Below are 25,978 nucleotides of genomic sequence, written 5' to 3'. Positions count from 1 at the left end.
AACCTACTAGGTGTTAGGTGTTTTATAGATATTATTTCCTTTAATTCATATAATAACATTGTAAAATAAGATATTTTTTCCCACTTTAATTTGTTTTCTTTTAGGTTGCAGAGCAGTAGGAAAATCCCAAATTAGCCAAAATTTGCCAGCGAATTGACAAGTGGCAGAGCTTAGATTCAAACGCAAGCTCATCTTTCTCCAGAAGCCCCTGTTCTATCCACAGATCTATTTTAAGAACAAAATTATTCTCCAATGCACAAGTGCTCCAGAAAGATTTTGCAGAAGATTTTGGTTCACATCTATAGTATTTCAAACAATCAAAATTAAAGAGACAAATAGTATGAAACTTAGAACCTTGCATAAAAATCAAAACATTTCTTAGGAGTTCCCGTCGTGGTGCAGTGGTTAACGAATCCAACTAGGAACCATGAGGTTGCCAGTTCGGTCCCTGCCCTTGCTCAGTGGGTTAACGATCCAGCGTTGCCGTGAGCTGTGGTGTAGGTTGCAGACGCAGCTCGGATCCTGCGTTGCTGTGGCTCTGGCGTAGGCCGGTGGCTACGGCTCCAATTCGACCCCTAGCCTGGGAAGCTCCATATGCCGTGGGAGCGGCCCAAGGAAACAGCAAAAAAGACAAAAAAATATAATAAAAAATACGAAAAACAAACAAACAAACATTTCTTAAACTATGAGTTAATTTACATGAGTTTTTATTTAACTATAAGGTTAACATTTAGGGTTTATCAGCATTTCAAATTGATCACAAGACTTAAAGAACATCACATTACCATTTTCTTCTGTTCATATGGAATTAGTATCTGTAGAGTAAGAGTAAGCAGTTGAGTACATTACTTGTCAAAGTAACCTAGAAATTAGAAACATCTATAGAGCCATTATGTTACTTATTGCAACGACATTTGGGCCTGATTCATCCAGGAAACATTTTGCCACATAATTTTATTTGGCCATTTTCACTGCCAAAACCTTGAAAGAAATTTCAAGTTTACTTTTTGTAACTGGATCTTTTCCTAGGTTAAATTTCTGCATACAGGGAGATCCCACTGTGCCACAGCAGGGTAGGGAGCTGACATTGCCACAAGTGCGGTTCATATTTGATTCCTGGCCCAGGAACTTCCACATGCCACAGGTGTGGCCTAAAACAAAAAAATTTCTGCATACAAAATAAAGTTAACTACAATACCAGTATAGGGTAGCCCACTTTTTGAAATAATATTTTCTGTAGAGACTGCTAGAAAATGGGTAATTTTTGTTGTTATTAGAATTCCTTAGCTAAAATCAAATAGTTAATAAATTGGCCTCCTTTTTTCAAATTTGGAAGGCATCTTGAGGAGCTAGTAATTAAATTGGTCTTATATCTCTTTTACAAGCAGGTCAGGAATACTTAATATATTGCCTCTTTTTTTTTTTTTTTTTTTGCTTTTTAGGGCTGCCCCCGTGGCATGTGGAGGTTCCCAGGCTGAGGGTCTAATCAGGGCTACAGCTGCTGGCCTACGCCACAGCCACAGCAATGCAGGATCCTAACTGAATCTTCGACCTATACCGCAGATCACGGCTACTCCAGATCCTTAACCCACTGTGTGAGGCCAGGGATCGAACCTGAAACCTCATGGTTCCTAATTTGATTTGCTTCTGCTGCACCATGACGGGAACTCCTATATTACCATTCTTCACCCCCTCCATGCCTCCCCCCCCCCCCGCCCCCGCCTTCACCTTTCATTTGGTTACATTCAAATTTGAGACTATTTTGAGGAGGGACCAATCTAAGTATTTAAAGAAACTTAGGAACAAAGCTCTCTTTTAGGATGGATTGATGATCTTGAGAGGGTTTGAAAAATAAGTCTCTGGAACTGAGCCATCTTGCCTAGTTTTCCCTGTTTTTTTTTTTTTTTTTTTTTCCTAATGCCCTATCAGTATTAAGAAGAGAATTAAAGAAGCCACAGAAGGGAGCCTTGTGGTGTAGAGAGCTGTCTCCTTCTAGGCTGCCCACCACTCACTCTATTGCTGTAACTTTTGAAAACTTGAGCACAGATGTTAATTGAAGTGTAAAAGTCAGGGAGATCACAACTGCAAAGAAAAAGTGGTGATTGGTGCTACATGAACAACCCCAGGACCCCAAATCCTGAATGTTATAGTAAACTATCTGGTCCTTATTATAATGAGTTCAAAACATTTAGCAAGTGAAGTTGAAATCATCTGTTTTTGAGATAACCACAATTTTCCACTAGACTCAAAAGAAGTAACGTCACTGAGGCGTTCCCCTGTGGCAAGCAGGTTAAGCATTTGGTGTTGCCATTGCAGCGGCTTGGGCCACTGCTGTGGTACTGGGAACATCCGTGGGCCACAGGTGTTTGGCCAAAACAAAAACAAAAGGGAGTAACTTCACTGGTAAGTTTTAAAATAGTTTTTACCAGTAGTAACTTTTTTCTTTCAATAAATATTTATTGATCACCTACTATTTATTGTGTCACCGTTTTAGGCACTGGGGACACAATGATGAATAAAACAGACAAAAATCCCAGTCTTCATGGAGCTTGCATTTTAAGGAATACCATTAAGTAATAATGACATTATTTTAATTGATTTCTTAGCTGTCCGCTGTTAAGGTTTTTCTCTCCTACTTTAAAAGATCTGAACTGCAGCTCCTATCTTAGGAGAAATGGACTAACAGTCCTGACCTGCAAAGGCAAAATTTTCTAAGATTGTCCCAACACAAGGATTCCAGGTCCTATTAAGTAAATAGAAACACAAAGCCCCTCCTCATCAGCATCTATGTACAAGGATAGCATGCACTAACAATGAATTAAAAAGCTTAAAGGAGGAGTTCCTGTTGTGGTGCAGTGGAAACAAACCCAACTAGGAACCATGAGGTTGCAGGTTTAATCCCTGGCCTTGCTCAGTGTGTTAAGGATCCAGCGTTGCCATGAGCTGTGGTGTAGGTTGCAGACGAGGCTTGGATCCTTTGTGGCTGTGGCAAAGGCTGTCAGCTGTAGCTCCCATTGGACTCCTAGCCTGGGAACCTCCAAATGCCACAGGTGCGGCCCTAAAAAGCCAAAAAAAAAAAAGGAAAGCCTAAAAAAACTATTTCGTGGTAATCATCACTAGAAAATATTTATGTTTACAGATAGCGGCAGTGCATTATTTCTGTTGTAGAAAGTATCCCTAAAAACCAGATAGTTAAAAACTTCCTTCCTCATTGTACAGCCTATTTTTAAAAATTTTAATTAAGGAGTTCCCGTCGTGGCGCAGTGGTTAACGAATCCGACTAGGAACCATGAGGTTGCCGGTTCGGTCCCTGCCCTTGCTCAGTGGGTTAACGATCCGGCGTTGCCGTGAGCTGTGGTGTAGGTTGCAGACGCGGCTCGGATCCTGTGTTGCTGTGGCTCTGATGTAGGCCAGCGGCTACAGCTCTGATTAGACCCCTAGCCTGGGAACCTCCATATGCCGCAGGAGCGGCCCAAGAAATAGCAAAAAGACCAAAAAAAATAAAATTAAATTAAAAAAAAAATTTTAATTAAGCAGAGCACCCATATAGGTAGTGAACATGTTCTTTAAGGCAAATTTCAAAAAAGTACCCTTTTTTTTTTTTGGCTTTTTGCCTTTTTGCCTTTTCTAGGGCCGCTCCCGCAGCATATGGAGGTTCCCAGGCTAGGGGTCTAATCGGAGCTGTAGCCACTGGCCTACACCAGAGCCACAGCAACGTGGGATCCGAGCCACATCTGTGACCTACACCACAACTCATGGCAACGCCAGATCCTTAACCTACCGAGCAAGGCCAGGGATCGAACCTGCATCCTCATGGTTCCTAGTCAGATTAGTTAACCACTGCGCCATGACGGGAACTCCAAAAATACCCTTATTCTTTAAAAAATATTAATCAAGCCTGATAATTAAAGTAACAAGTGTTGATATTCTTTTCTATTCTATGAAGTTATGGAGCCCTTTGGGAAGACTCTATCTGTAAGATAGGTAAGCTGTTTATTAACTGTCATCACAGGAATGTTGAGAGAATTAACAGTTGAATGTTGTAAAATTTTGTGTTTTCTTGAGTGAAGGATTTTGCAAATATTACAATAGGATTAAGTTACCTTATTGAAGAGATCACAGGGATAGCATCTAATGCTTAATCATAGGCACTCAGTTTTTTTAAAAATTGAAGGGGATTTCTACATGATGAGTAGCCAAGGCATGGAGCTTTCTTATTGTGTAGTCCATATCTTTAGCATAATTTAAGTACTTTTTTGGGTCTCAAGATTTTTTCCAGCAAGTATTAATATATTCTTCAATTTTCATTAATTACAGAAAAAAGAAGAGCTCGTAAAAATTTTACAGAAGAAGAAGTAAATTACCTTTTCAGTGGAGTTAAGAAAATGGGAAATCACTGGAATTTAATTTTGTGGTCTTTCCCCTTTCAGCAAGGACGGAAAGCTGTGGACCTTGCTCACAAATACCACAAGCTGACCAAATGCCCCAAGTATGCTGCTCCTTGATTGGAAGAAGACTTGTCTGTTTTTAGTTTGAATACTGTATATACTTAAAACACAATGTGTCGAAAATATAAAATGTAAAATATTCTTCTAAGATCTCATGAGACATGAAATTTGGCAATGGGGATACTGTTTTAATTACTTTTTGTGATGCTGTAGCTCATCAAACAATTAAAACATACATTTTCAGTGTGTAGATTAGTAGGACACAATTCCTTTATGAGATCAAATTTTTATTTAGAAATATGATTTTACTTTACTAAGCTCAAAGAATATAAGTCAGAGAAAAAAATAATCAGCCTTTAGGCATTTTTTGACATCACATTGCAATGAATTCTATGTGAAACACTTGTATTTTCGTATTCCTACCCAGTGGAAAGTCTCTCCCTGGAACTTAGATAGATAGACTCCCAAGATGTTCAAGTGAGGTTCCCACACACTAAATCAGTGTTTGACAGTTTGTTAATTAAAATGTTTCTTCTTGTAAAAGCTAATTATGCAGTTACTTTGAATACTCCCAAATTATACGGTCAGGTTCACTTCTTTGTGGTGCATGTTTATTTGCTTCTGCTTTTTAAAACTTTAAAACAGTTTTTTATTGTTTGTGTTTCAGTTTTCTTCTAGTCGCCAAGCAAACTATTATATCTCAAATTTCTATTTTTCTTACGCTTTTTGTACTCCATCACGATCCTCAAATGATGCTACCTCCTTCTCCATTATACTTAAAATGCTGTTGCTGTGGCAAATTGATCTAGTATCTGGGCCTGAAGGATCACTTGTGCTCATGAACCTGTTGGCTCATTGCTTCATGTCATTCTTCAGTCCCAAAGGTATTCCCTGTAAGCAGGTATTCTTTGACTTTGTCAGGTCACGACTATGTCTACTTAGATAAAGCATAATTTTAATTAAATTTCTTTTTTTTTTTCCTGATCCACAATGAAAATTCCAGAGGGTCAATAGCAGGAAGTTTCCTATTTAAACCCCAAAGTTTCCTTTAGGCATAAGAATAATTTGTAATTAGGGAAATTCCTTGCAAAATTTAAAGTGTAAATGAATCTAGTCCATTATCTATCACTATTTCCTAAGCACTATGTGTATGATTTAAATGATATGCTGAGTTATTTTGTTTTTTTAACTCAATGAATTTTATTACATTTATAGTTGTACAATGATCATCACAACCCAATTTTTAGCATTTCCATCCCAAACCCCCAGCCTATCTCCCCACCCTCAAGCTTTCTCCTTTGGAAACCACTGGTGGGTTATTTTGATTTTTACTTCTCAGGATGTCTGAATGTTTTTTTAGGTCAAAGGGCAAAACATTTTGTCTGTTGCCTCAGCCTTACTTGCTTAATTATTCAGAAGTTGTCTCTTACCATTGTTCAGATATGATTTAAACATTTTTCCACTTTAAGTGGGTCTTAGGCACCAATTCTTTAATTGATTGGAAATTATCTATGTAGCAGAGAATCAAACACTGCTTAACAGGAGTTCCCACTGTGGATCAGCAGGTTAAGGACTTGACGTAGTCTCCATGAGGATGTGGGTTCAATCCCTGGCCTCACTCAGTGGGTTAAGGATCCAGTGTTGCTGCAAGCTTCAGTGTAGGTCACAGATGCAGCTCAGATCTCGAGTTGCTTCAGCTATGGTGCAGGCCAGCAGCTGCAGCTCCAATTCCACCCCTAGCCCAGGAACTTCCATATGCCAGAGTTTGATCGTAAAAGAAAAAATAAAAAGAAAGAAAATAAAGAATCACTGCTCACAGAAGCATCCCGAAGAGTATGACATACTGTAGCTTGGACACTGTTTCGTGTTAGTCACTGACACTATATTTAAAATAACCTATACTGCTTTCTGAAACATTTTTGAAGTTTTATATTAACCCTTGGCTGACTTTGGATTAACATGAGCTGCTTTTTTCCCCTCAAGTGGAATTTATAAATAAAATAAATACATATCAAAAGGAAAGCCAACAAAAGAATGATCATGTATTAGAGGACTGTCTGGCTTTAGGAACTTAGACTTGGCCAAATCAACAGGAAATTAAAAAAAAATTGTAATAATGTCAGACTTGTGCTGCAGGGTGTGGCCCTAAAAAGAAATAAAAAAAGAAAGAAAGAAAGAAAAAAGATCTATGGAGCTGGAGCTGACCTTAGTTATAGTTCCCTGCTAGAGATGTGAAACTGCTGTCCAACAATCTTAACTTTGGTGGCTGTCTTTAATTTTGCATGTATCCTTAGAAAACTAGAATTTATCACTTCACAGGGTGATAACTGATGGACAGTTCTTTATGCTAAAATGAAATGTACCTTTTGGAGCACCTTCTGCAGAACCATAAAAGTTGAATGGATCTCTGGCACATATCAGCCCTTGAGAGAATTAAAGGTAGGAGTCTATCAGAGTTCCTGCTGTGGCACAGCGGAAATGAATCCGACTTGTAACCATGAGGTTGTGGGTCCAATCCCTGGCCTCAATCAGTGGATTAAGGATCTGGCATTGCCATGAGCTGTGGTGTAGGTCGAAGATGCAGCTTGGATCTGGCGTTGCTGTGGTTGTGGTGTAGGCCAGCAGCTGCAGCCCTGATTAGACCCCTAGCCTGGGAATCTCCATAGGCTGCAGGTGCGGCCCTAAAAAGCAAAATAAAATAAAATAAAAGAGTCTATTACTTTCCCTTCTACATCCTTTATCCTTCATGCTGATGAACCCCCAACTCCTACTTCCTGCTTCAGCTGAACAGTGTCAGTTCCTCTTAGGAGCTTAGTCACTGACCACTGGACACCTTTTTGTTTATAAACTGTGTCCAGAAAGAAATGTGGCTTCACTGGCAGAGTAGAGGGATCAGCTTCTTTTCTAGGCCCAAAGACGTTTTATGGACCTTACATAAGATGCTTTTTGACATTCTACATGACTATCTCTTTGATTATAGTTGACATAGACTTAGGAATTAATTTATCTTGTTCTTACACATTTATTTTTAACACCACTACAGGACTTCTGTGGTCATTGTTATTTTCATCTTGTTAGATTTAGTCTGTACTCAGTTTTCATCCAGTATGTGAGGGCTTCTTTCCTGCTTCAGGTCATCCACAACTTGTATGTGTGTGCTGCTGCATTCTCATCTAAGACACTGATGGCACTCTAAATTGGCTGGGCCAGGGGAGGAGATGGGGGCAGGCTTCCTCTGGTTGTCCTTGCTCATTAGCCCATGCTGGGCCTGGTCTTTTTTCTTTTCTTTTCTTTTTTGCTGTTTACAACCACACCCTTGGCATATGGAGTTCCCCAGGCTAAAGATCTAATCAGAGCCACAGCTGCCAGCCACAGCCACACAGGATCCAAGCCGAGTCTGCAACCTACACCACTGCTCATGGCAATGCTGGATCCTTTACCCACTGATAGAGGCCAGGGATGGAACCTGCAACCTCATGGTTACTATGTCAGATTCGTTTCTGCTGCACCACCACAGGAACTCCTGGGCCTGGTCTTTAACAAGCCTCAGTATTATCATTCAGCCTATATTTCACTTTCTTGTTTATGCTGTCCATTGGCAAATGCCCCGTTGAAATCTGCATTTGCTATGTCTGCAGCATCCTCCTCTCTGGCATTCCTGCAAAAAAGAAACCATGTAAATCTGGTGCTATCTTTTCCATTTCAAACTGGTCACATTAGAGAATTTCACCTAGGGCAGACGAAGTTCGCTGGCCTGTAGTTTTCAACTCCATTTTATGTCCTGTGAAAATTAGGATACTTGCTTGCCTTTTTATGAGGTACACTGCTTGCTCTTCCTCGACTTCCAGGGGTATAGTTCTTGATAGGTTTGCATTCTCATTGTCTTGTTTTAACCTTACATTCAGGTTGGCAGATGATTATGCCTATTTGTTGGATCCGTTGAAATTCATGCTGCCAAAATTTTGGCAGAGCCAGGATCAGAATTCAACTCATCTGAAACCCACATACACAATTGTTTTTCTGCCATTCCCACTTCGTTGTGACATTTAGAAATGTAAAATGCTTCTGTTTCCACAAAGATACCAAGAGCCCTCAGATAGAAGCCACACCTAAAGTTAAGCTTGATAGGTGACATTTATTTTTTCTTTGCTTTTCTTCCATTACCCTCTTCCTTCCCTTCTCTCCCCGTCCCTACCCCCTTCACATGCCTTCCTTTTTCCTTCTTTCTTTTCCCCTTCCTTCCTTCCCTCTCTTTCAAAAGGAAATGGAAGCCTCCTATTTCTGGTTGGCTACCAGAAAATACAAATTAAAAAAAAAAACCAAACTGTCAGGGAGTTCCCATCGTGGTTCAGTGGTAACAAATCGGACTATTATCCATGAGGAAATGAGTTCAATCCCTGGCCTCTATCACTGGGTTAAGGATCCAGCATTGCCATGAGCTTCAGTGTAGGTGGGAGACACCGCTAGGATCTGCTTCGTTCCTGTAGCTGTGGCATAAGCCAGCAGCTGCAGTTCCGATCTGACTGCTATCCTGGGAACTTCCATATTCTGCATATGCGGCCCTAAAAAGACAATAAGTCAATCAATCAATCAATAAATAAAATAATCTGTTAAGTATCCACATTGCTGCAGCTGTGGCACAGCCAGTGCAGCCAAAAACAAAACCTGTTAACAAAGCAAACTAAGGTGTATTTAGTGGTAAAGATCACTACCTGATGGTCCTAATAGAGTCAAGGAAGACGGTGAAAAGTAGGATATTTGTGAGGATTTGAGGATCTCGTTTAAGGCCAGTCTTTCAATTCGGGGGTAGATTAGCATTTGGCAAAATTCCTGATATAATAGGTTAAGACCGGTGAGTAAGACTGGAAGTGTCAGGATGCTATCAGAAGATAGCTAGAAAGCACTGGGTCCTTGGTCAGGTTTCTTCAGATTTCTGAGATTCGGACTCATCACTTGTAAGAATTAGATAAGATTCAGTGAGATACTGTGTGACCACACGGTAAAAGCCCGATAAACGGTGCTGTCATGTATCAGTTTCATTCCAAAGCCTGTCCCGTCTCTCCTCGACGGCGCAGCAGGAGTGGCCAGCGCGCGAGGAGCGGGGCGGGGTGCTGTTGTGCCCGTCGGCCAGCAGAGGCCACTAGCGCGCCCTCCGCCCGGGCGGCTCCCACTCGCGCCGCCGCTTCCGCGAGCAGGGCTGTCCCGGCGGCCGCCTGACCGTCGCCCACCTTCAGACACCGCAGTGGCCTCACGACCCTACGGGAGCCCGTGAACATCGAAGGCCCGGAGGAGGGCGGCGGGCGGCAAGGACCCCTTGGGGCGGGCGACGTGGGGCGCGGCGGGCGGCCCGGCCGGGGTCCTCGCGGGTCCTCGGCGGGCCCGGGGGAGGGCCCTCTTTGTGGCTGCAGTTGGCAAGATGGCGCCGGTGGGGGTGGAGAAGAAGCTGCTGCTGGGCCCCAACGGGCCCGCGGTGGCGGCCGCCGGTGACCTAACCAGTGAGGAGGAGGAGGGCCAGAGCCTATGGTGAGACTACGAGGCGGCCAGGCTGAGCCGGCCGGGCGAAGGGAGGGCGCGCCGGGCCCGGCCGGACCGTCGGACAGACTGACGGGCCGTCACTGGCCGGTCAGGTTCAGGCTGGCTGTGGGACCCACCTCTTTGCTGTTGTCCCCACAGGTCCTCGATCCTGAGCGAGGTGTCCACTCGCGCCAGGTCCAAGTTGCCGTCCGGCAAGAACATTCTCGTGTTCGGTGAGCGCCAGGGACGGGGCGTTGCCCGGGGAGCTGGGGTGGGCGAGGCGGACGCCCTCTCACCGAGCCTAGGCTTCCTCTCCCCTACGGCCTGCCTGCAGCCTGCCTCGCCCGGCAGGGCCTGGAAACCCTGGCTGCACAGCCGGAGAGTGGTTGAGTCCACCACGCCCGGAGTCGGGACGGTGCCCCTTTTTGAGAGCCCAGGGATGCTGGCAAGGGGTTGTGGGCACATTCCTTAGTCGCCGTAGTTTGGCTGCAGCATCAGCTCTGCTTTAGAACCCTGGTTCTCTGCTCTAATAGCCTCAAAGTTCACCATACTGGGCGTAGAGAGGGGAGTGAGTAGATTGGAAGGTTAGCGGAGGTGGAGGAACGAGGTAACTGGGGATCGGGTTCGGGGGAGATGCCACAAAAGCCGTTTTTGGATCTGGATGAGCATTGCACAGTGGGAGGGACGTTGCAAAGGACAGCAGGCTCTGGAATCCTCACCAGGGGCTTTACTTGCATTATTTCAGCCTTCACTGCTGGGCTAACTGGTTTAGGTTCCTCACCATCTCTGGTGTCGTTTCCTTGTACAAATGAGGAAGTTTGGCTGGGTTCCTTCCTATGGCAAACCCGTTTGTTTGTTGAGTGAGTCCTGTAGGTTGGTCACTGGGACAGCACAGACATCCCTCAGACACCACACAAGAATCTCCGTCTAATGAGACATGGGTGGATGTGTTGGTAGATGTGTGAGGTTGCTCGGCATGGGCAGGTTATTCTCTGAGCATCATACAGTCTAGTGCTTGCTGTTTGAAAGAAGGTACTTCTTGGAGTGAGGTGTTTTCAAGGATAAATGTCAACATGCAGTGGCCACAGAGGGTTCGTGTTTGCAGGAACACAGGTGACAAGAGCATAAGGGGATTGGAAGCTACCACAACCTCCTCGTGGAAGGTAACTGATGAAGTAAGTTGTGGGCAGATTGTGGAAAGCTGAAGGGTTGATACTTTTTCCTGAAGGCACCCAATTCTCAGGGGCTTTTCATTCACCTCCATCCCCTAATTCTCTTGGGAATCACTGCAAGGGTGGTTTTCCCACTGTCTTTGAGGGGAGCATATGATCTTCTTTAGTTGATGACCAACCACTGTAGTAGGTAGTAGAAGGTCTTAAGAAGTCTTCATGCACTGGAGAATCAAGGACACCAGGTCTGTGTTTTAGAAAGGGGACTCTGGCAGTAGAGTGGGAGGGAGGCTCAAAATGAGCAGGAACTAGAGTCGGGCTAAGTGCTTGCCATGTCCATGTTGGATGTGGAGGGCCTTAGGAAGGTAGTGGCATTGTGGGTGGAGAAGAGGACTTTGATCTGTGGAATGCCTTTCAGTTCTCGTGTTCTGTAATTCCATATTATTAAATCCCAGGGGTGCCTAGCAGTGTTTATTGGTGGTGGCTCTTCCTGATGTCTGAGGTTTCTTGTGGGGGACGAAGGGGGGTTGTTAGCTGGGTGGAGGGGCATGAGGAGGCACTTGATAATTACTGAGATTGTGCTAAAGAGTTTGGCCTGGGTCTGTAATTATTTTCATCAGTTTCCTAGCCCTCAGGATGCTTACAAAAAAAAATATGCTAAAGTCAAAAGTGAATAACAGTTTCCATTCTTCATGATTATGAGGGAGGATCAGACTTTTTTTTTAGTTAAAGAGTTCCTGGGTTTTAAGGTTAATTATATTTTGAAGATGTCTTGCTCTTCTTGTGGTAAAAGTTGTTTCTGTCAGAAACTAGCCCCACCTTTTGCTTTCAGTTCTCCAGATGCACCTTATAAATGATAGGTAGGGCCAGCAAACCTGTCTTATTCATTTCCTTGTAAAGTAAGAATGTCTGTAGTAGATTGTCATTTTAGATCTTGCAAGTTGCCGCCTTTATCACCTCTCCCCACCCTGACTGCAAACAGTAGATCCTGCCGTGTCTGTGAATGTGGGTGAGAACTCAAGAGCCTTGAAGGTCTTGGTTGTTCCTTGTGTGAATGTCCAGACTCCCCATCCTCGTCTAGAGTAAACAGTACGCTTTGTCTTCTTACATGCATTGCTTTAGGTGAAGATGGTTCTGGTAAAACAACCCTCATGACTAAACTTCAAGGAGCTGAACATGGCAAAAAAGGAAGAGGCCTAGAGTATCTCTACCTCAGCATCCATGACGAGGACCGAGATGGTGAGTAAAGTGTTGATCCACAGAGGTTTCTTGAGTCCTTGGTTGCTGCTCCTGCAGCATGCCCAGGCATTCTCAATTTTCTGTTTAGTTCTAAGAGAATTAGTCACAGGGAAATAGATGGAGCGCATATCTTTGTAGGACTTTACCTACTTTTCTTTACAGTGTATGTTAGCAAAATGGGGAATGGGCCTGGTAACTGCTGATCTGGATAACCCCTACTTAACAGGAAGTACTGAGGGTATAGTTTCAGATGCCCATACAAGCAAGAAAGTAATGGGGAGTTCCTTGGTGGTCTAGTGGTTAGGACTTGATGCTTTCACTGCTGCAGCCCAGATTCAACCCCTGGTTTGGGAACTGAGATTTTATATCAAACCACTGTACCTTATGGCGTAAAACAAAACATAAGTAAGAAGTTTTAAAGTGCTTTGGACTTTTTAATGAAAGAAACACTTGGCAAACTGATCTGGACACCATTGTTACTCTGCCTGGTTCTGCTGGAGAATCCAAAATTGCTCAGGAGATATTTACAAGAGAGTTTTCTGAATCTCTTTGCGATGGTGTAAAAATGCTCTTTTCCTAGGACAGTTGTTTTGTTACTACTATTTTTCAGTGGCGATAATAGAAGCTCAGAGGTAATAATGTTCTCTTTTAATTCCTTATTTCTAGAATATGCATAGTAATCATTTTGTACCTGCTGGGAAGTTGGGGTGGTTAAAAGTGTATGGTAAGCTCCCTTATAAGGATTAGATATCATTTAAGTTGTTTTCTTATGATTATGGGTTGAGTTGGAATAATGTTTTTTGCTTACTACCAATTGCTAATGCCTGCTTTATAAATTTTCAGACTTTATGTTGGATTTTCAGTGGCTCTAAAATAAACTAATAGTGGTACATAGAGCTTTTTATTTGTAGGAAAGTTATCTATGTTGCTTAAAGATGAAGTATGTTCATTAAATTACTTTCTTTAAAACTGCCTTTACCAAAAAAAAAAAAAAAAAAGTCTTTACCCATTTAAACAGTAAGGCTCATGATATAAGGATGATTGTATGAGAGGGCAAGATGCCATCATCTCTGGTCCCCCATTTCCTCACTGATAAAATGAGGAAGCTGAACCCAGGTCCTTTCTTGCACCTTAATTCTTTGAGCTCTAGGAATCATTTAATAGAGGGCATGGGTAAGGATCTCTTGTTAAATTTTGGGTTAATCTTAATTTAGTGGTCATTTTAGAACCCCAGGGACTTTATTCCTGCTCCTCCTTTCCTAGCTTCCTTTGCCCTGCTGAATGTTCCCTGAAGGTTATGAAAGAAAAGTAGGGAGTTCCCATCATGGCACAGGGGAAACGAATCTGACTAGGAACCATGAGGTTGTGGGTTCAATCCCTGGCCTCCTGCAGGGGGTTAAGGATCCAGCATTGCCACGAGCTGTGGTGTAGGCTGGCGGCTATAGCTCCAGTTTGACCCCTAGCATGGGAACCTCCATATGCTGAGAGTGTGGCCCTAAAAAGCAGAAAAAGAAAAGAAAGAGGAGTTCCTGTCATGGCGTAGCAGAAATGAATCTCACTAAGACCCATGAGCTTGTGGGTTCGATCCCTGGCCTCTCTCAGTGGGTTAAGGATCCAGTGTTGACATGAGCTGTGGTGTAGCTTGCAGACATGGCTCAGATCTGGCGTTGCTGTGGCTGTGGCATAGGCCAGCAGCAATAGCTCCGATTAGACCCCTAGCCTGGGAACCTTCATATGTCGCTGGTGTGGCCCCAGAAGGACAAAATACAAAAAAAAAAAAAAAAAAGAAAGAAAAAAAAGAAAAGTAAGAGGTAGTCCTGGTGCTCAAGGCTCTCCTTGGTTAGGAGAGCAGAGGCTTTCTGGTGCCCTCCAGGGTCCACCAAAATTTGTGTAAGTAGGGCTAGGACTCGGGTCACTGAGCTGGGCTATGGGACCTCATGTCTGAGTCTTTTGCTTCCTGTTTTTGATGGTTATTATGGAAAGAACTTGGGCTTTGGAGCCAGGCAGAACTGGTTCAGAATCCCACTCCTGTAGTTACTAGTTGTGACTGATTTAACCATGCTGAACCTCAATTTCCTCATTTGTGGAATTGGGTAAAAGTACTAATTTGGTTGACAGAATGAGAGGTGGCATGTGTCAAATGTAAAGTGCTTGAGACACAGTGGTAGGTCTAGTACCTTTTTGAAAGTATATGAAACATAGTGTAAATAATCCATAAATTTCGGTAACCACTTACTTCAAAAGAACATAAACATACTTTATGCCAAGCATCAAAATAACTGTATTCACTTGCCTTTGAATTGAAGTACATCTTAATTTTTATTTCAGATTCCTTAAGGTTGCCTTACAAACTTTTTTTTGCCGTGCCTGAGGCATGTTCCCAGGCCAAGGATCAAATCAGCATCACAGCAACCACCTGAGCCTCTGCAGTGACAAGGCTGGTCCTTAATGTGCTTCACCACAAGGGAACTCCAAAAGCTTCCTGATCTCTATATTAATGGGATTATTTTTTGGCCGTCTACTTGCAAGTTCCTCTTTGTTGAAAGAGGTGCCCTTATCTGTGGTTATACATATTTCAGTCCCATTTGTGTGTGTGTGTGGTATGACTGGATTATAAATAAATTCAGGGGAGGGGGAGAGTTATAAACAAATACATATATTTAATATGTATTTATTTATATGTGTATATATGTATATATTTTAAAACATACATGTACACATTTTGCAGACAATTACCCAGGGAGAGAAAATAGGCTCTGGCTTGTACTTGTGGTGGGACTTGACATGTCATAAGACCCCTGTCTTCAGGATTGGGGGCATGCATTTAATGCTACATGCGATATGTGTGATCTTCATGCACATATAACTTATGTGCTTGACAGGTTGTATATAGTGGGCAGTGGGAAGAAAGGCTTAAAAAAGGAACTATGTCTGGTGAAAAGCAGGCATTAAAATCTGTAGACTTGAGGTCAGTGCCTTATTTTTGAAGGCATTCATCAAATCCAAATCAAAACCACTATCCAAAATTTATTAGGGGAGTTCCCATTGTGGCACAGCAGAAACGAATCTGACTAGTATCCATGAGGATGCAGGTCTGATACCTGGCCTTGCTCAGTGGGTATTTCAGCTATACACACATCCTCTTCTCCTTTCACTCCACATTGGATATGATCCAAATTTCAGACATTATATCATTCCATATATGTCTAAAAAATAAGGATTTTTAAAAACAACTTCATATGCTGCAGATACAGCCCTAAAAAGCAAAAATAAATAGATAAAATTATTAGGGAAGTTCTTGTGTGGTGCAGCTGGTTAAGGATCTGGTGTTGTGGTGCTAGTTCCATCCCTGGCCCAGGAACTTCTGCATGTTACAGATGCATTCAAAAGTGGAAACAATTTAAAAAATAAAGTAAGATGTATTAAAGTTTTGAAAGTATAGCTAGATGTAGATACCTTTATTGTGCTGTTGAAATAAAGTCATGAATATAAACATTTTTTACAGCATTTTAATAATTGATTATACCAAAAAGTAGCTAACAGAAGATAGGTTTTTAAAATGTAGGTTGGAATTTATTGGGGAAAAAGTTAATGAAATGATATTTCTGTTTTTTTTTTTTTTTTTTTTTTTTTTCTTTTTGGTCTTTTTTTGCCTCTTCTAGGGCCACTCCCGCAGCACATGGAGGTTCCCAGGCTAGGGGTCTAATCAGAGCTGTAGCTGCCTGCCTACACCATAGCCACAGCAACTCGGGATCTGAGCTGTATCTGCAACCTACACCACAGCTCATGGCAACACCAGATCCCCAGCCCACTGAGCAAGGCCAGGGATGGAACCCACAACCTCATGGTTCCTAGTCGGATTCTTTAACCACTGTGCCACGACGGAAACTCCCTGAAATGATATTTCTGATAGTAGTTCTTCCTCAAGGCACTGTTGTTTTAAAAAAAAAAAAAAAAAAAAACTCCAAAAAGATGTCTGTTTTTGTTTTGTTTTGTTTTGCTTTTTAGGGCCACTCATAGCATATGGAAGTTCCCAGGCTAGAAGTTGAAGTCAGAGCAACAAGCTGCTGGCCTAGGCCACAGCCACAGCAATGCCAGATCCAAACCACATCTGTAACCCACACCACAGCTTACAGCAATGCTGGTCCCCAACCCACTGAGCAAGTCTAGGGATCGAACCCACAACCTCATGGATCCTAGTCGGGTTCCTTAACAACTGAGCCATGAGGAGAACTCCAAGATGTCTGAAATTTTTAAAAAATCTTTTTTTAATTTGGAGAACTATCTTCTACAGTTTGATCATCCAGAGTATAACTTTGGAATCATATGCTTCACTAAATGTGAGCACATGTACATTTTGTGTATATGTTTTTAACTTTACTATGGAAAACAAAAATACATAAAACATAGGCTAGTTTGATGAACCCCAACATATCTATCACCTGCCTTCAGGTTACCAGTTCTTGGTCAGTTTTATTTCAGCTAAATGTTCATCCTCTTCGCCTTTCACTCCACATTTATTTTTTTATTTTAATGTTTTTACATATAATGATTTTATTTTTTTTCCCGTTATAGCTGGTTTACAGTGTTCTGTCAATTTTCTACTGTACAGCATGGTGACCTAGTTACACATACATGTATAGATTCTTTTTTCTCACATCATGCTCCATCATAAGTGACTAGATATGGTAGGAATGTAAGTTGGTACAACCTCTATGGAAAACAGTATGGAGGACCTTAGAAAACTATACACAGAACTACCATTTGACCCAGCAGTCCCACTTTTGGGCATATATCCAGACAAAACTTTCCTTAAAAAAAGACACATGCACCCGCATGTTCATTGCAGCACTATTCACAATAGCCAAGACATGGAAATAACCCAAATGTCTATTGGTTGATGATTGGATTAGGAAGATATAGTATATATACACACTGGATTATTTCGAAGCAAATTTCAGACATTATATCGTTCTGTCTGTGACTATTTCCATACATGTCTAAAAGATAGGGATTTTTTAAAACAATAATATTATTACCATTATTATACAGAAACAAGTATAATTCCTTAATATCATCAGGCATCCCATAATTCATATCTCAGTTTACATAAGTAATGAGTTCTCTTGGTATTTAAATACAAAGGTCCCGTCTCTTTGGCACCCTTTGTGGTATGTGAGCCCACTGTTTAGTGTGACTGACACAAGAAGAGCTTGTTTAACCACAGGCTTTTTGGCACAGCTTGCTGCCTCACAGATTGCTGATATCTTAGGAGAATGGATTATTTGGACTATGGCATAGTTGTCCAGGGGACATTTGTAGCTTTTGCTAGTATCCTTTGATTCTTATTGAAGGCTGAAATGTCTCCTTTACTCCTTACTCCTCAGACATTGTTGGAATCTTTTTACATGTGGACACAATATATTATGGTAGTTAAATTTTTTTATAGTTGAGTCAGTTCACCAGGCACCTTGACCAAGGGTTGCTGTTCATTGAGCACTTGGACCCCTTTCTGGTTAGGATTTCTGTTTGTGTTCTTATCACCTTCCAAGTTCTTCCTAATGTGGCTCTTCTTTCAGCTATGCTAATGGTCATTGTCAGTAACTTAGCTTCACTTCTTTTCTTAGATCACACGCGCTGCAATGTGTGGATTCTGGATGGAGACCTGTACCACAAAGGCTTGCTGAAGTTTGCAGTTTCTGCTGAATCCTTGCCAGAAACCCTGGTCATTTTTGTTGCAGACATGTCTAGGCCTTGGACTGTGATGGAATCTCTGCAGAAATGGGCTAGTGTTTTACGTGAGCACATTGATAAAATGAAAATTCCACCAGAAGAAATGAGGGAGCTGGAACGGAAGTGTGAGTAAAATAGGATTTTCTTTCTTTCTTTCTTTCTTTTTTTTTTTTTTTTTTTTTTTTTTTTTTAGTCTTTTTAGGGCTGCACATGCAGCATATGGAAGTTCCCAGGCTAGGAGTCGAATCAGAGCTGTAACTACTGGCCTACACCACAGCCATAGCCATGCAGGATCCATCCGAGCCTTGTCTGAGACGTACACCACAGTTCACAGCAACACCAGACCCTTAACCCACTGACCAAAGCCAAGGACCAAATCCGAATCCTCATGGATATTACTGGGTTCGTTAGTGCTAAACCATAATGGGAACTCCCTTTTTTTTTCTCTTTATGGCTGCACTTTAAGCATATGGAAGTTCCCAGGCTAGGAGTCAAACTGGAGCTGCAGCGCTGGACTACACCACAGCCATGCAACACAGATCTGAGCCACATCTGCAACCTGCACTGCAGCTTGTGACAATGCCAGATCCTTAACCCACTGCGGGATGCCAGAGATTGAACCCATATCCTCACAGAGACAACACTGGGTCGTTAACCCCAAGCCACAACGGGAACTCTCTATTAGATTTTTCTTAATTGGAAAATTCACTAGTCTCTTTGAGTGGTTCCAGCCGCCTTCCTTTTCAGTGTCAAGAGGCTGCAGAGCTTCCCTTACAGAGTGTTTGTGGTTTTTTTGCACCGTTTATTTCAGAGTTGCTTTTGTAAAGTCAGTAGTCAAAAAAGTCTTCAAAGCAGTCTTTATCTCAGCTGTCACAGTTGAAGAAAGATGAAGCATTTTTCCATATTATCTTCATTGGTTCTCTTTTACAATAGGGTTCTTCTTTCACTCACTGAAACATGATCAGTTCTAAGAATATTTTTGCTTTGCCATTAACTCTTTGTCTGATGAGTTAGCTTCAGTGGCTGTAGAAGCTTACTGTGACCTCTGCAGCTTGAGTCCATTGCCCTGGGATTCTTTTGAGGTCTTCTGGTTCCCTCTTGCTGGCAGGTTTAAAAGAAGCTTGGCAAAAGATAAATCTTTCGGCTCCTACCTTAGTTCATTTTGGGATCCAGCAAATAAGATTTTAGTTAGAAGTAGGAAGGGTTTTTTTTTTTTTTTTCTTGTCATTAAAAATGAAAGGCTGTTTTCAGATTAAGAGCACCCAAGGTCTTTTGAGAATAAAGAACTTTTCTCTCTCTTTTTTTGGTTATGCCTGTGACATGTAGAAGTTCCCAGGTCAGGGATAGAACCCGAGCCACAGCAGTGACCCAGACCACTGCAGTGACAACACCCAGTCCTTAGTCCTTAACATGATGTGCCACAAGAAAACTCCCAAGAACAAAGAACTTTAAAGGAAGTTTTTGTTTGTTTTTTGGATTTTTCTCCTTAATGTGGTTCAGAAGCTTGTTTTCCCTTTTCCTTGCTTCTGTGCAGTTACATCAGCTTCTGTCCACTTGCCAGGGAAGTGGGAGGGGCAGAGGCTGGAGCTGTGACGGTGGCAGCCCTCTTGGCCAGGGCAGTCTTGGCTCAGCCTGGCTTATTTCCACAGGATGACATCATTCCTTTTAGTGAGTTAATGAGGGCTTCTGGGGCCTGGCACACAGGATCTTCACAATTCCTGGCAGAAGGATTTAGAAGTTTTGATGCATTTTTCAAATCAGATCTCTTGGTATGTGTTTTCTTGTCATAACTTTACCTTGCTCATATCCCACTTTAGCTAAAACAGGAAGTTTGACATAATAATTCTTTAGTTTGCTGTGTGCATGTGTGTTTCCTAGGATACCCGCATGTGTACTACCTTGATTGTTATGCAGCTCAGCATGTCTTTCCTCAAACACTGACCTTTCCAGATAAAGCTTCTTTTTCCCCAGAAATAGAGACCCCAAAGACAACTTCTGAGAGTAGTTTTGAGGCTGAAGAGCTGTTTTCCTTTGATTGCACATTTAGCATCAAACCCAGATTAGTGGGTTAATGCACTAGAGAGTTCCATTTCTGAACCTCTTTTCTTAGAATTATAAACTTGTAAAGATTTGTTAAAATAGAAAAAAAAAAAAAAAAAGACTTTGAGCCAAGGATATTTTTGTTTCCCAGATAGGGAAAGTGTTTGCCTGATGCCAGGTCTGTTCTAGGCATTATGGATATATAGGGCAGACAAGGTGCCTGCTCCTGGGGAGCTTGTGTTCTCATGACACACTGAATTTATTTTGTGATCTTAGTCATTGATGTCTGTGTCACTTAGGATTAGATTGAACTGCATGTGACACAAACCCCAGAATAACAGTGGGCTAAACAATACTGGATTTTATTTCTTGCTCCTGTAAATGAAATTCAGAGGTAGGTAGTTCAGGCCTGGAAAGCAGCTCTGGAAAGATAGGTCAAAGACCCTGGCTCCTTTCTCCTTACTGCTGTGTCATCTCTAGGGTGTGGTTCTCTTCCTCTTGGCAACTTGAGCTCTAGCCTTCACATCCATATTCTAGGCAGCAGGGTGGAGGAAGCTCAAAGAAGGGTTGAAGGGCTAGTGCCTACTGTCTTCCTAAGGAGACAAGGAATTGCAGTCTGTGTGGCCATGTATTCTGAATATCAGGGTTTGGTTTGGTTGTAAGGAGGAAGAGGGGAAAGGACACTGGAGGACAGCCAGCGATTGCTGGAACCACATCCATGCCTCGTGACTGTGGTTAACCTGAGGGCCTCTCTTGTTTTCACCGCCCATCCTCTGAGATGTTTGGAATGGTAGTCAGGCCTTTGTGTTGCATGTTGAAGGAGTGCCTTTGTTAGTGCTGGTTTTAGGTTACATGTTAATACAGCCTTTGGCCATCTTCTTGCTTTAGAGGACTTTCCAGATTAATTGGTATCTAGGTATGGTATTGAATGAGCAAAGGGCTGTCACCCAACCTGCTTTCCGACCCAAGACTAGATTCCAGTCTGCTGAGTCTGCTCCATGGCTGGCCACTCTTTTTCCAGATTAGCTTCCTCAGTGGTCCTGAGTCTGTGGCAGCTGTTTGGCTGCAAGATTTGTCTGAGTGAGGGGAAGGGCAGAGCAGCCTCTAAGCTGCCAGGAGGTGGTGCTTCTGTGTACGTTAGTCTTATCTTTCCTGCTTTATGTATGGGCTTCCCTTGCTTATCAGATAGAAAAGCTTCTGTGCTCTCTGTGGGATCTTCTCAGAACGGTAGAACCAGTGAATAATCAGTGAGGTAGGAGGGAAAAGAAGAGGAGGAGGCTGCAGCAGTTTGGGTAGAGGGTGCTGCAGTCTCCCACCCATACCTACTCCCATCTGAAGCTACAGGGGAGCCCAGGTGTGCTGATGGCTCCTACTGAGAAATCCTGGCCCTCCCACCATCTAGAGAGAAGTTGTTCATACTGTGGTATGTATTACAGTCCTCAGTGTTTTATTGTCATTTCTTTTCATTACCTCTGCCTTCTAACTTAACTTTCTAAAATGCTGAATCATTGGAGTTCCTGTCGTGGTTCAGCAGGTTAACAACCCAACTAGAATCCATGAGGTTGCGGGTTCGATCTCTGGCCTTGCTCAGTGGGTTAAGGATCTGGCATTGCTGTGAGCTGTTGTGTAGGTCACAGGCAAGGCTCAGATCTGGTGTTGCTGTGGCTGTGGTTTAGGCTGGTACCTGCGACTCCCATTCGACCCCTAGCCTGGGAACCTCCGTACACCGCAAGTGCGGCCATAAAAAAATGCTGAATTATTAAAAACACATGTGGGAGTTCCTTGGTGGCTCAGCATGTTAAGGATCTGGTGTTGTCACTGCTGTGGCATGGGTTCGATCCCTGGCCCTGTAACTTGCACATGCCATGAATGCGGCCAAAAAAAACCACATATACATTTCCTACTGTCTTTGGATAGCCATTATTAAGTCATTCCTTCAGAGAGTGAATCATCTAACCCAGAGTTTCCCAACCATTTTCACATCATGGCATATGTAGAATACAGCACAGTTTATGTAGCATGCTAGCTAGTGCAGGTTCATGGAACAGACTGCTGGAGCTGCCCTGCCCCTGCTCACTTCGCACAGTCACTGAGCTTACCTGTAACCTGTTGTAGGCTCGGCCATGCTCACTGTCTTGGAAGCCCTGGTTGAGTGTCTCACATGAACTGGGGCAGTCATAGATATTACCCACATAGTTAAGTATTTTTTTGTAGAAGTGAAGATTTGTTAAAATGCTTTTTTTTTTTTTTTTGGTCTCTTTAGGGCCGTACCACGGCATATGGAGGGTCCCAGGCTAGGGGTCGAATTGGCGCTATAGCTGCCAGCCTACACCACAGCCACAGCAACGCAGGATCTGAGCCACAGGCAGCTCTTCTGCACACAACAGGACTTAAGGACCAAAAGGCCTTTTACTCTCAACCACAACATGCCTCTTTGTTCCCCCGGCTGGAAGTAACTTTAATTATCATGTCCTTGTTCTCTGGAACATGGTACCTAATACATGATATCTTGTTCTCTGGGACATGACATGTGACCTTGAAGCATCTAGGAAAAGGCACAGGTTTGTGGGCTTTTGTTCACTTGTCTTTTTTTTTTTTGTTTTTGTCTTTTTGCCTTTTCTAGGGCCGCTTCCGCAGCATATGGAGGTTCCCAGGCTAGGGGTCTAATCAGAACCGTAGCCACCAGCCTACACCAGGGCCACAGCAACGTAAGATCCCAGCTGCATCTGCAACCTACACCACAGCTCTCGGCAACGCCGGGTCCTTAACCCACTGAGCAGGGGCAGGGATCAAACCCGCAACCTCATGGTTCCTAGTCGGATTCGTTAACCACTGCTCCACAAAGGGAACTCCTGTTCACTTGTCTTAACCGAGGCTATGGATCACTCTCAGCTTGAAGGCCCTCCTGTGGCATTGCCACAGGCATTACCCTTGGCCAAAGTAGTAACTGTATATGCCAGGGTTGTACCACTTACTCCTTCTTGTGTTAGGTAGGAACAGGTCTGTGACACATGTGACTCAGGATCTCCTAAAGATGAAACTTGAGTCCACAAGAGTGAGAATGATGAGGAGATGGAGGTGGTGCCGGACAAGTCCCACCTTGCTCTTTTTTTTTTTTTTTTTTTTTGTCTTTTTACTTTTTCTAGGGCCACTCCCGAGGCATATGGAGGTTCCTAGGCTAGGGGTCTAATCAGAGCTGTAGCCGCTGGCCTACGCCAGAGCCACAGCAGCTCGGGATCCGAGCTGCGTCTGCGACCCACACCACAGCTCACGGCAACGCCGGATCGTTAACCCACTGAGCAAGGCCAGGGATCGAACCTGCAACCTAATGGTTCCTAGGCGGGTTCGTTAACCACTGTGCCATGACAGAAACTCCCCACCTTGCTCTTTAGCATGGACATACCTCAGCTGTTGGGAGACAGCAGATTCTTGTGGAATTCAGGTGGTTTTACTATTTCTACTCCTCGAACTTTGAGGAGTTTTGTAAGCTAAAACCTATTTCTGATGGTTGCCTCTGTTGAATTAAGAAAGTGTTTGTTTTCATAATAGGAACTATTGAAACTTTAGGAGTTTTGTTTGTTGTTTTTTGTTTGTCTTTGCCACAGCATTCAACAGCGTGATGTAGAATCTTGGTTCCTAGACCAAACCAGAGATTGAACTTGGGCCACAGCCATGAAAGCACCAAATCCTAACTGTTAAGCCACCAGGAAACTCCTAGTCTTGATTTGGGATCTCAGTTCCCAGAACAGACTTGGGATTGAACCTGTGGCACAGCAGTGAAAGCCTAACAAGTCGTAACTGTTAGGCCACCAGGGAACTCCTTAGCCTTAGGAGTTTAAAAAAACCTGCTTAATTATTAAGAGTTGGATACAATGGGAGATGTCTAGGAGAATGTCTTTGCTGCTCTGGGGTTTTAATGCTCAGACTGAATATGTCACAATTAGGATTTTGCATCACCATCCCTAAATCCCTAAAATTATAGTTAAGTAGGATGTAATTAGGAAGTTTGTTAAAACTAAAGAGTTGTGTTTTGGAGACTTACAGACATGGAGAATAGACTTCTCATTGCCGGGGAGGGGGAGGGAGTGGGTTGGACTGGGAGTTTGGGGTTAGTAGATTCAAGCTATTACATTTATTTATTTATTTACTTATTGTCTTTTTACCTTTTCTAGGGCCGCTCCCATGGCATGTGGAGGTTCCCAGGCTAGCGGTTGAATTGGAGCTGTAGCTGCCGGCCTGTGTCACAGCCACAGCAATGCAGCATCTGAGCCGAGTCTGCAACCTACACCACAGCTTACGGCAATGCTGGATCCTTAACCCACTGAGCAAGGCCAGGGATCGAACCCGCAACCCATGGTTCATAGTCAGATTCGTTAACTACTGAGCCATGACTGGAACTCCAAGCTATTACATTTAGAATTGGTAAGCAATGAGGTCCTGCTGTTATATCCAGTCACTTGTGGTAGAACATGATGGAAGTTAATATGAGAAAAAGAATATATATGTATGACTCGGTCACTTGGCTATACAGCAGAAATTGACAGAACATTGTAAATCAACTATAAACTTTTTTTAAAAAATAAAAAGAATTGTGTTCTGTGCTTACTAGTTTTCTAAACCTGGCATGTGCATTTTATTATGTGTATGTGTGTATGTATAATTCTCTTTCCTTTTTTTCACTTGTAGTTATGAAAGATTTTCAAGACTATATCGAGCCTGAGGAAGGTTCTCAAGGTTCCCCACAGAGAAGAGGCCCTCTGACCTCAGGTCCTGATGAAGAAAATGTTGCCCTGCCTCTTGGTGACAATGTGCTGACTCATAACCTGGGGGTCCCCGTATTGGTAGTGTGCACAAAGGTATGTGCCAGGGATTGTAAGCTTATCTGGGTTTGGCCAGTGAACAGTCACCATTTGAAAGAAACTTTGAGAAGCTTTAGTTAGGTGTTTTCCCAAGGGATTGTTGGGTTAATTTGAGATTTATTACAGTACCTTGAATATGTCAGGATAGAAAATTTTGTCATTTAACATTGCTGCTGAAAAAACATGACATTTACTTATAGCACAGGTTAATTTCTTATTGAAGCACTGTCAAAATTTACTGAGTGAATCCACCTTGAAACTAAAGTACTTTTCTTAGGAGTTCCCGTTGTGGCTCAGCAGTAACAAACGCAGCTAATATCTGTGAGGACTTGGGTTCAGTCCCTGGCCCTGCTCAGTGGGTTAAGGCTCTGGTGTTGTTATGAGCTGTAGTGTAGGTTGCAGACGTGGCTCGGATCCCATGTTGCTGTGGCTGTGGTGTAGGCCGACAGCTGCAGCTCTGATTCGACTCCTGGCCTGGCAATTTCCATGTGCCGCAGGTGCAGTTCTAAAAAAAATACATAAATAAATAAAAGTACTTTTCTTAAAGCTGTGTAAACCAGTTCATTTAGCTCAAACTAGAGGTAAAAAAGTAACTCAGAAAAGCAGAGTTCTTTTGGCCTCTAAAGTCTCTGACGAGGTTATTTTCAGAAAGGAACATAATAATACTAGAAAAGAAGGAACAGGGGACTCAGATTTGTAAAATATTGAGGTGGGAATAGAAATTCAGGGTAGTTACATAGAAAGTTGTGTCTCTTAGAAATGAAAAAGAAATTGCTTTAAAAACATTTTATGGGAGTTCCCGTCGTGGCGCAGTGGTTAACGAATCCGACTAGGAACCATGAGGTTGCAGGTTCAGTCCCTGCCCTTGCTCAGTGGGTTAACGATCCAGCATTGCCGTGAGCTGTGGTGTAGGTTGCAGATGCGGCTCGGATCCCGCGTTGCTGTGGCTCTGGCGTAGGCTGGAGGTCACAGCTCC

General features: G+C 42.9%; 3 protein-coding genes across 32 annotated transcripts in view; all 3 read left to right on the top strand.

Annotated features, from left to right (window-relative positions):
• The window catches only part of TERB1 (telomere repeat binding bouquet formation protein 1), a 58,829-nt gene extending 53,734 nt beyond the window's left edge, over positions 1-5,095 (top strand). For 9 of the 29 annotated variants that reach the window (XR_014805734.1, XM_084960005.1, XM_084959994.1 and 6 more), the window contains one exon: positions 4,431-5,095. Coding sequence is in view for 26 of the 29 variants with exons in the window: in XM_084960005.1 (XP_084816131.1) it covers positions 4,431-4,531 (101 nt within the window). In the remaining 3 variants the exon portion in view is untranslated. Of the gene's footprint in view, positions 1-104; positions 684-3,946; positions 3,985-4,317 lie in introns of those variants that run through there. The other 20 variants (XR_014805732.1, XM_084960011.1, XM_084960001.1 and 17 more) reach the window with 5 other exon arrangements.
• Positions 1-25,978, top strand: part of TK2 (thymidine kinase 2) — a 1,024,677-nt gene that overhangs the window by 796,249 nt on the left and 202,450 nt on the right. The gene's annotated exons all lie outside the window — the stretch shown is intronic.
• Positions 9,846-25,978, top strand: part of DYNC1LI2 (dynein cytoplasmic 1 light intermediate chain 2) — a 29,616-nt gene continuing 13,483 nt past the window's right edge. The window contains 5 exon segments of one of the 2 annotated variants that reach the window (NM_001243620.1): positions 9,846-9,971; positions 10,122-10,195; positions 12,254-12,370; positions 17,998-18,228; positions 24,830-24,999. In NM_001243620.1, coding sequence (NP_001230549.1) covers positions 9,865-9,971; positions 10,122-10,195; positions 12,254-12,370; positions 17,998-18,228; positions 24,830-24,999 — 699 coding nt within the window. In that variant the 5' untranslated portion in view covers positions 9,846-9,864. 2 annotated transcript variants of the gene reach the window in all.

The sequence above is a fragment of the Sus scrofa genome, chromosome 6 (genome assembly GCF_054392235.1).
Source record: "Sus scrofa isolate SSC_HxYL_T2T_F1_AM1 chromosome 6, Sscrofa_HxYL_maternal_Yorkshire_Landrace_v2.0, whole genome shotgun sequence".
Lineage (NCBI taxonomy): Eukaryota > Metazoa > Chordata > Mammalia > Artiodactyla > Suidae > Sus > Sus scrofa.
The sequence above is the reverse complement of the archived record's forward strand: the minus strand, read 5'-3'. Positions and strand labels throughout refer to the sequence as shown.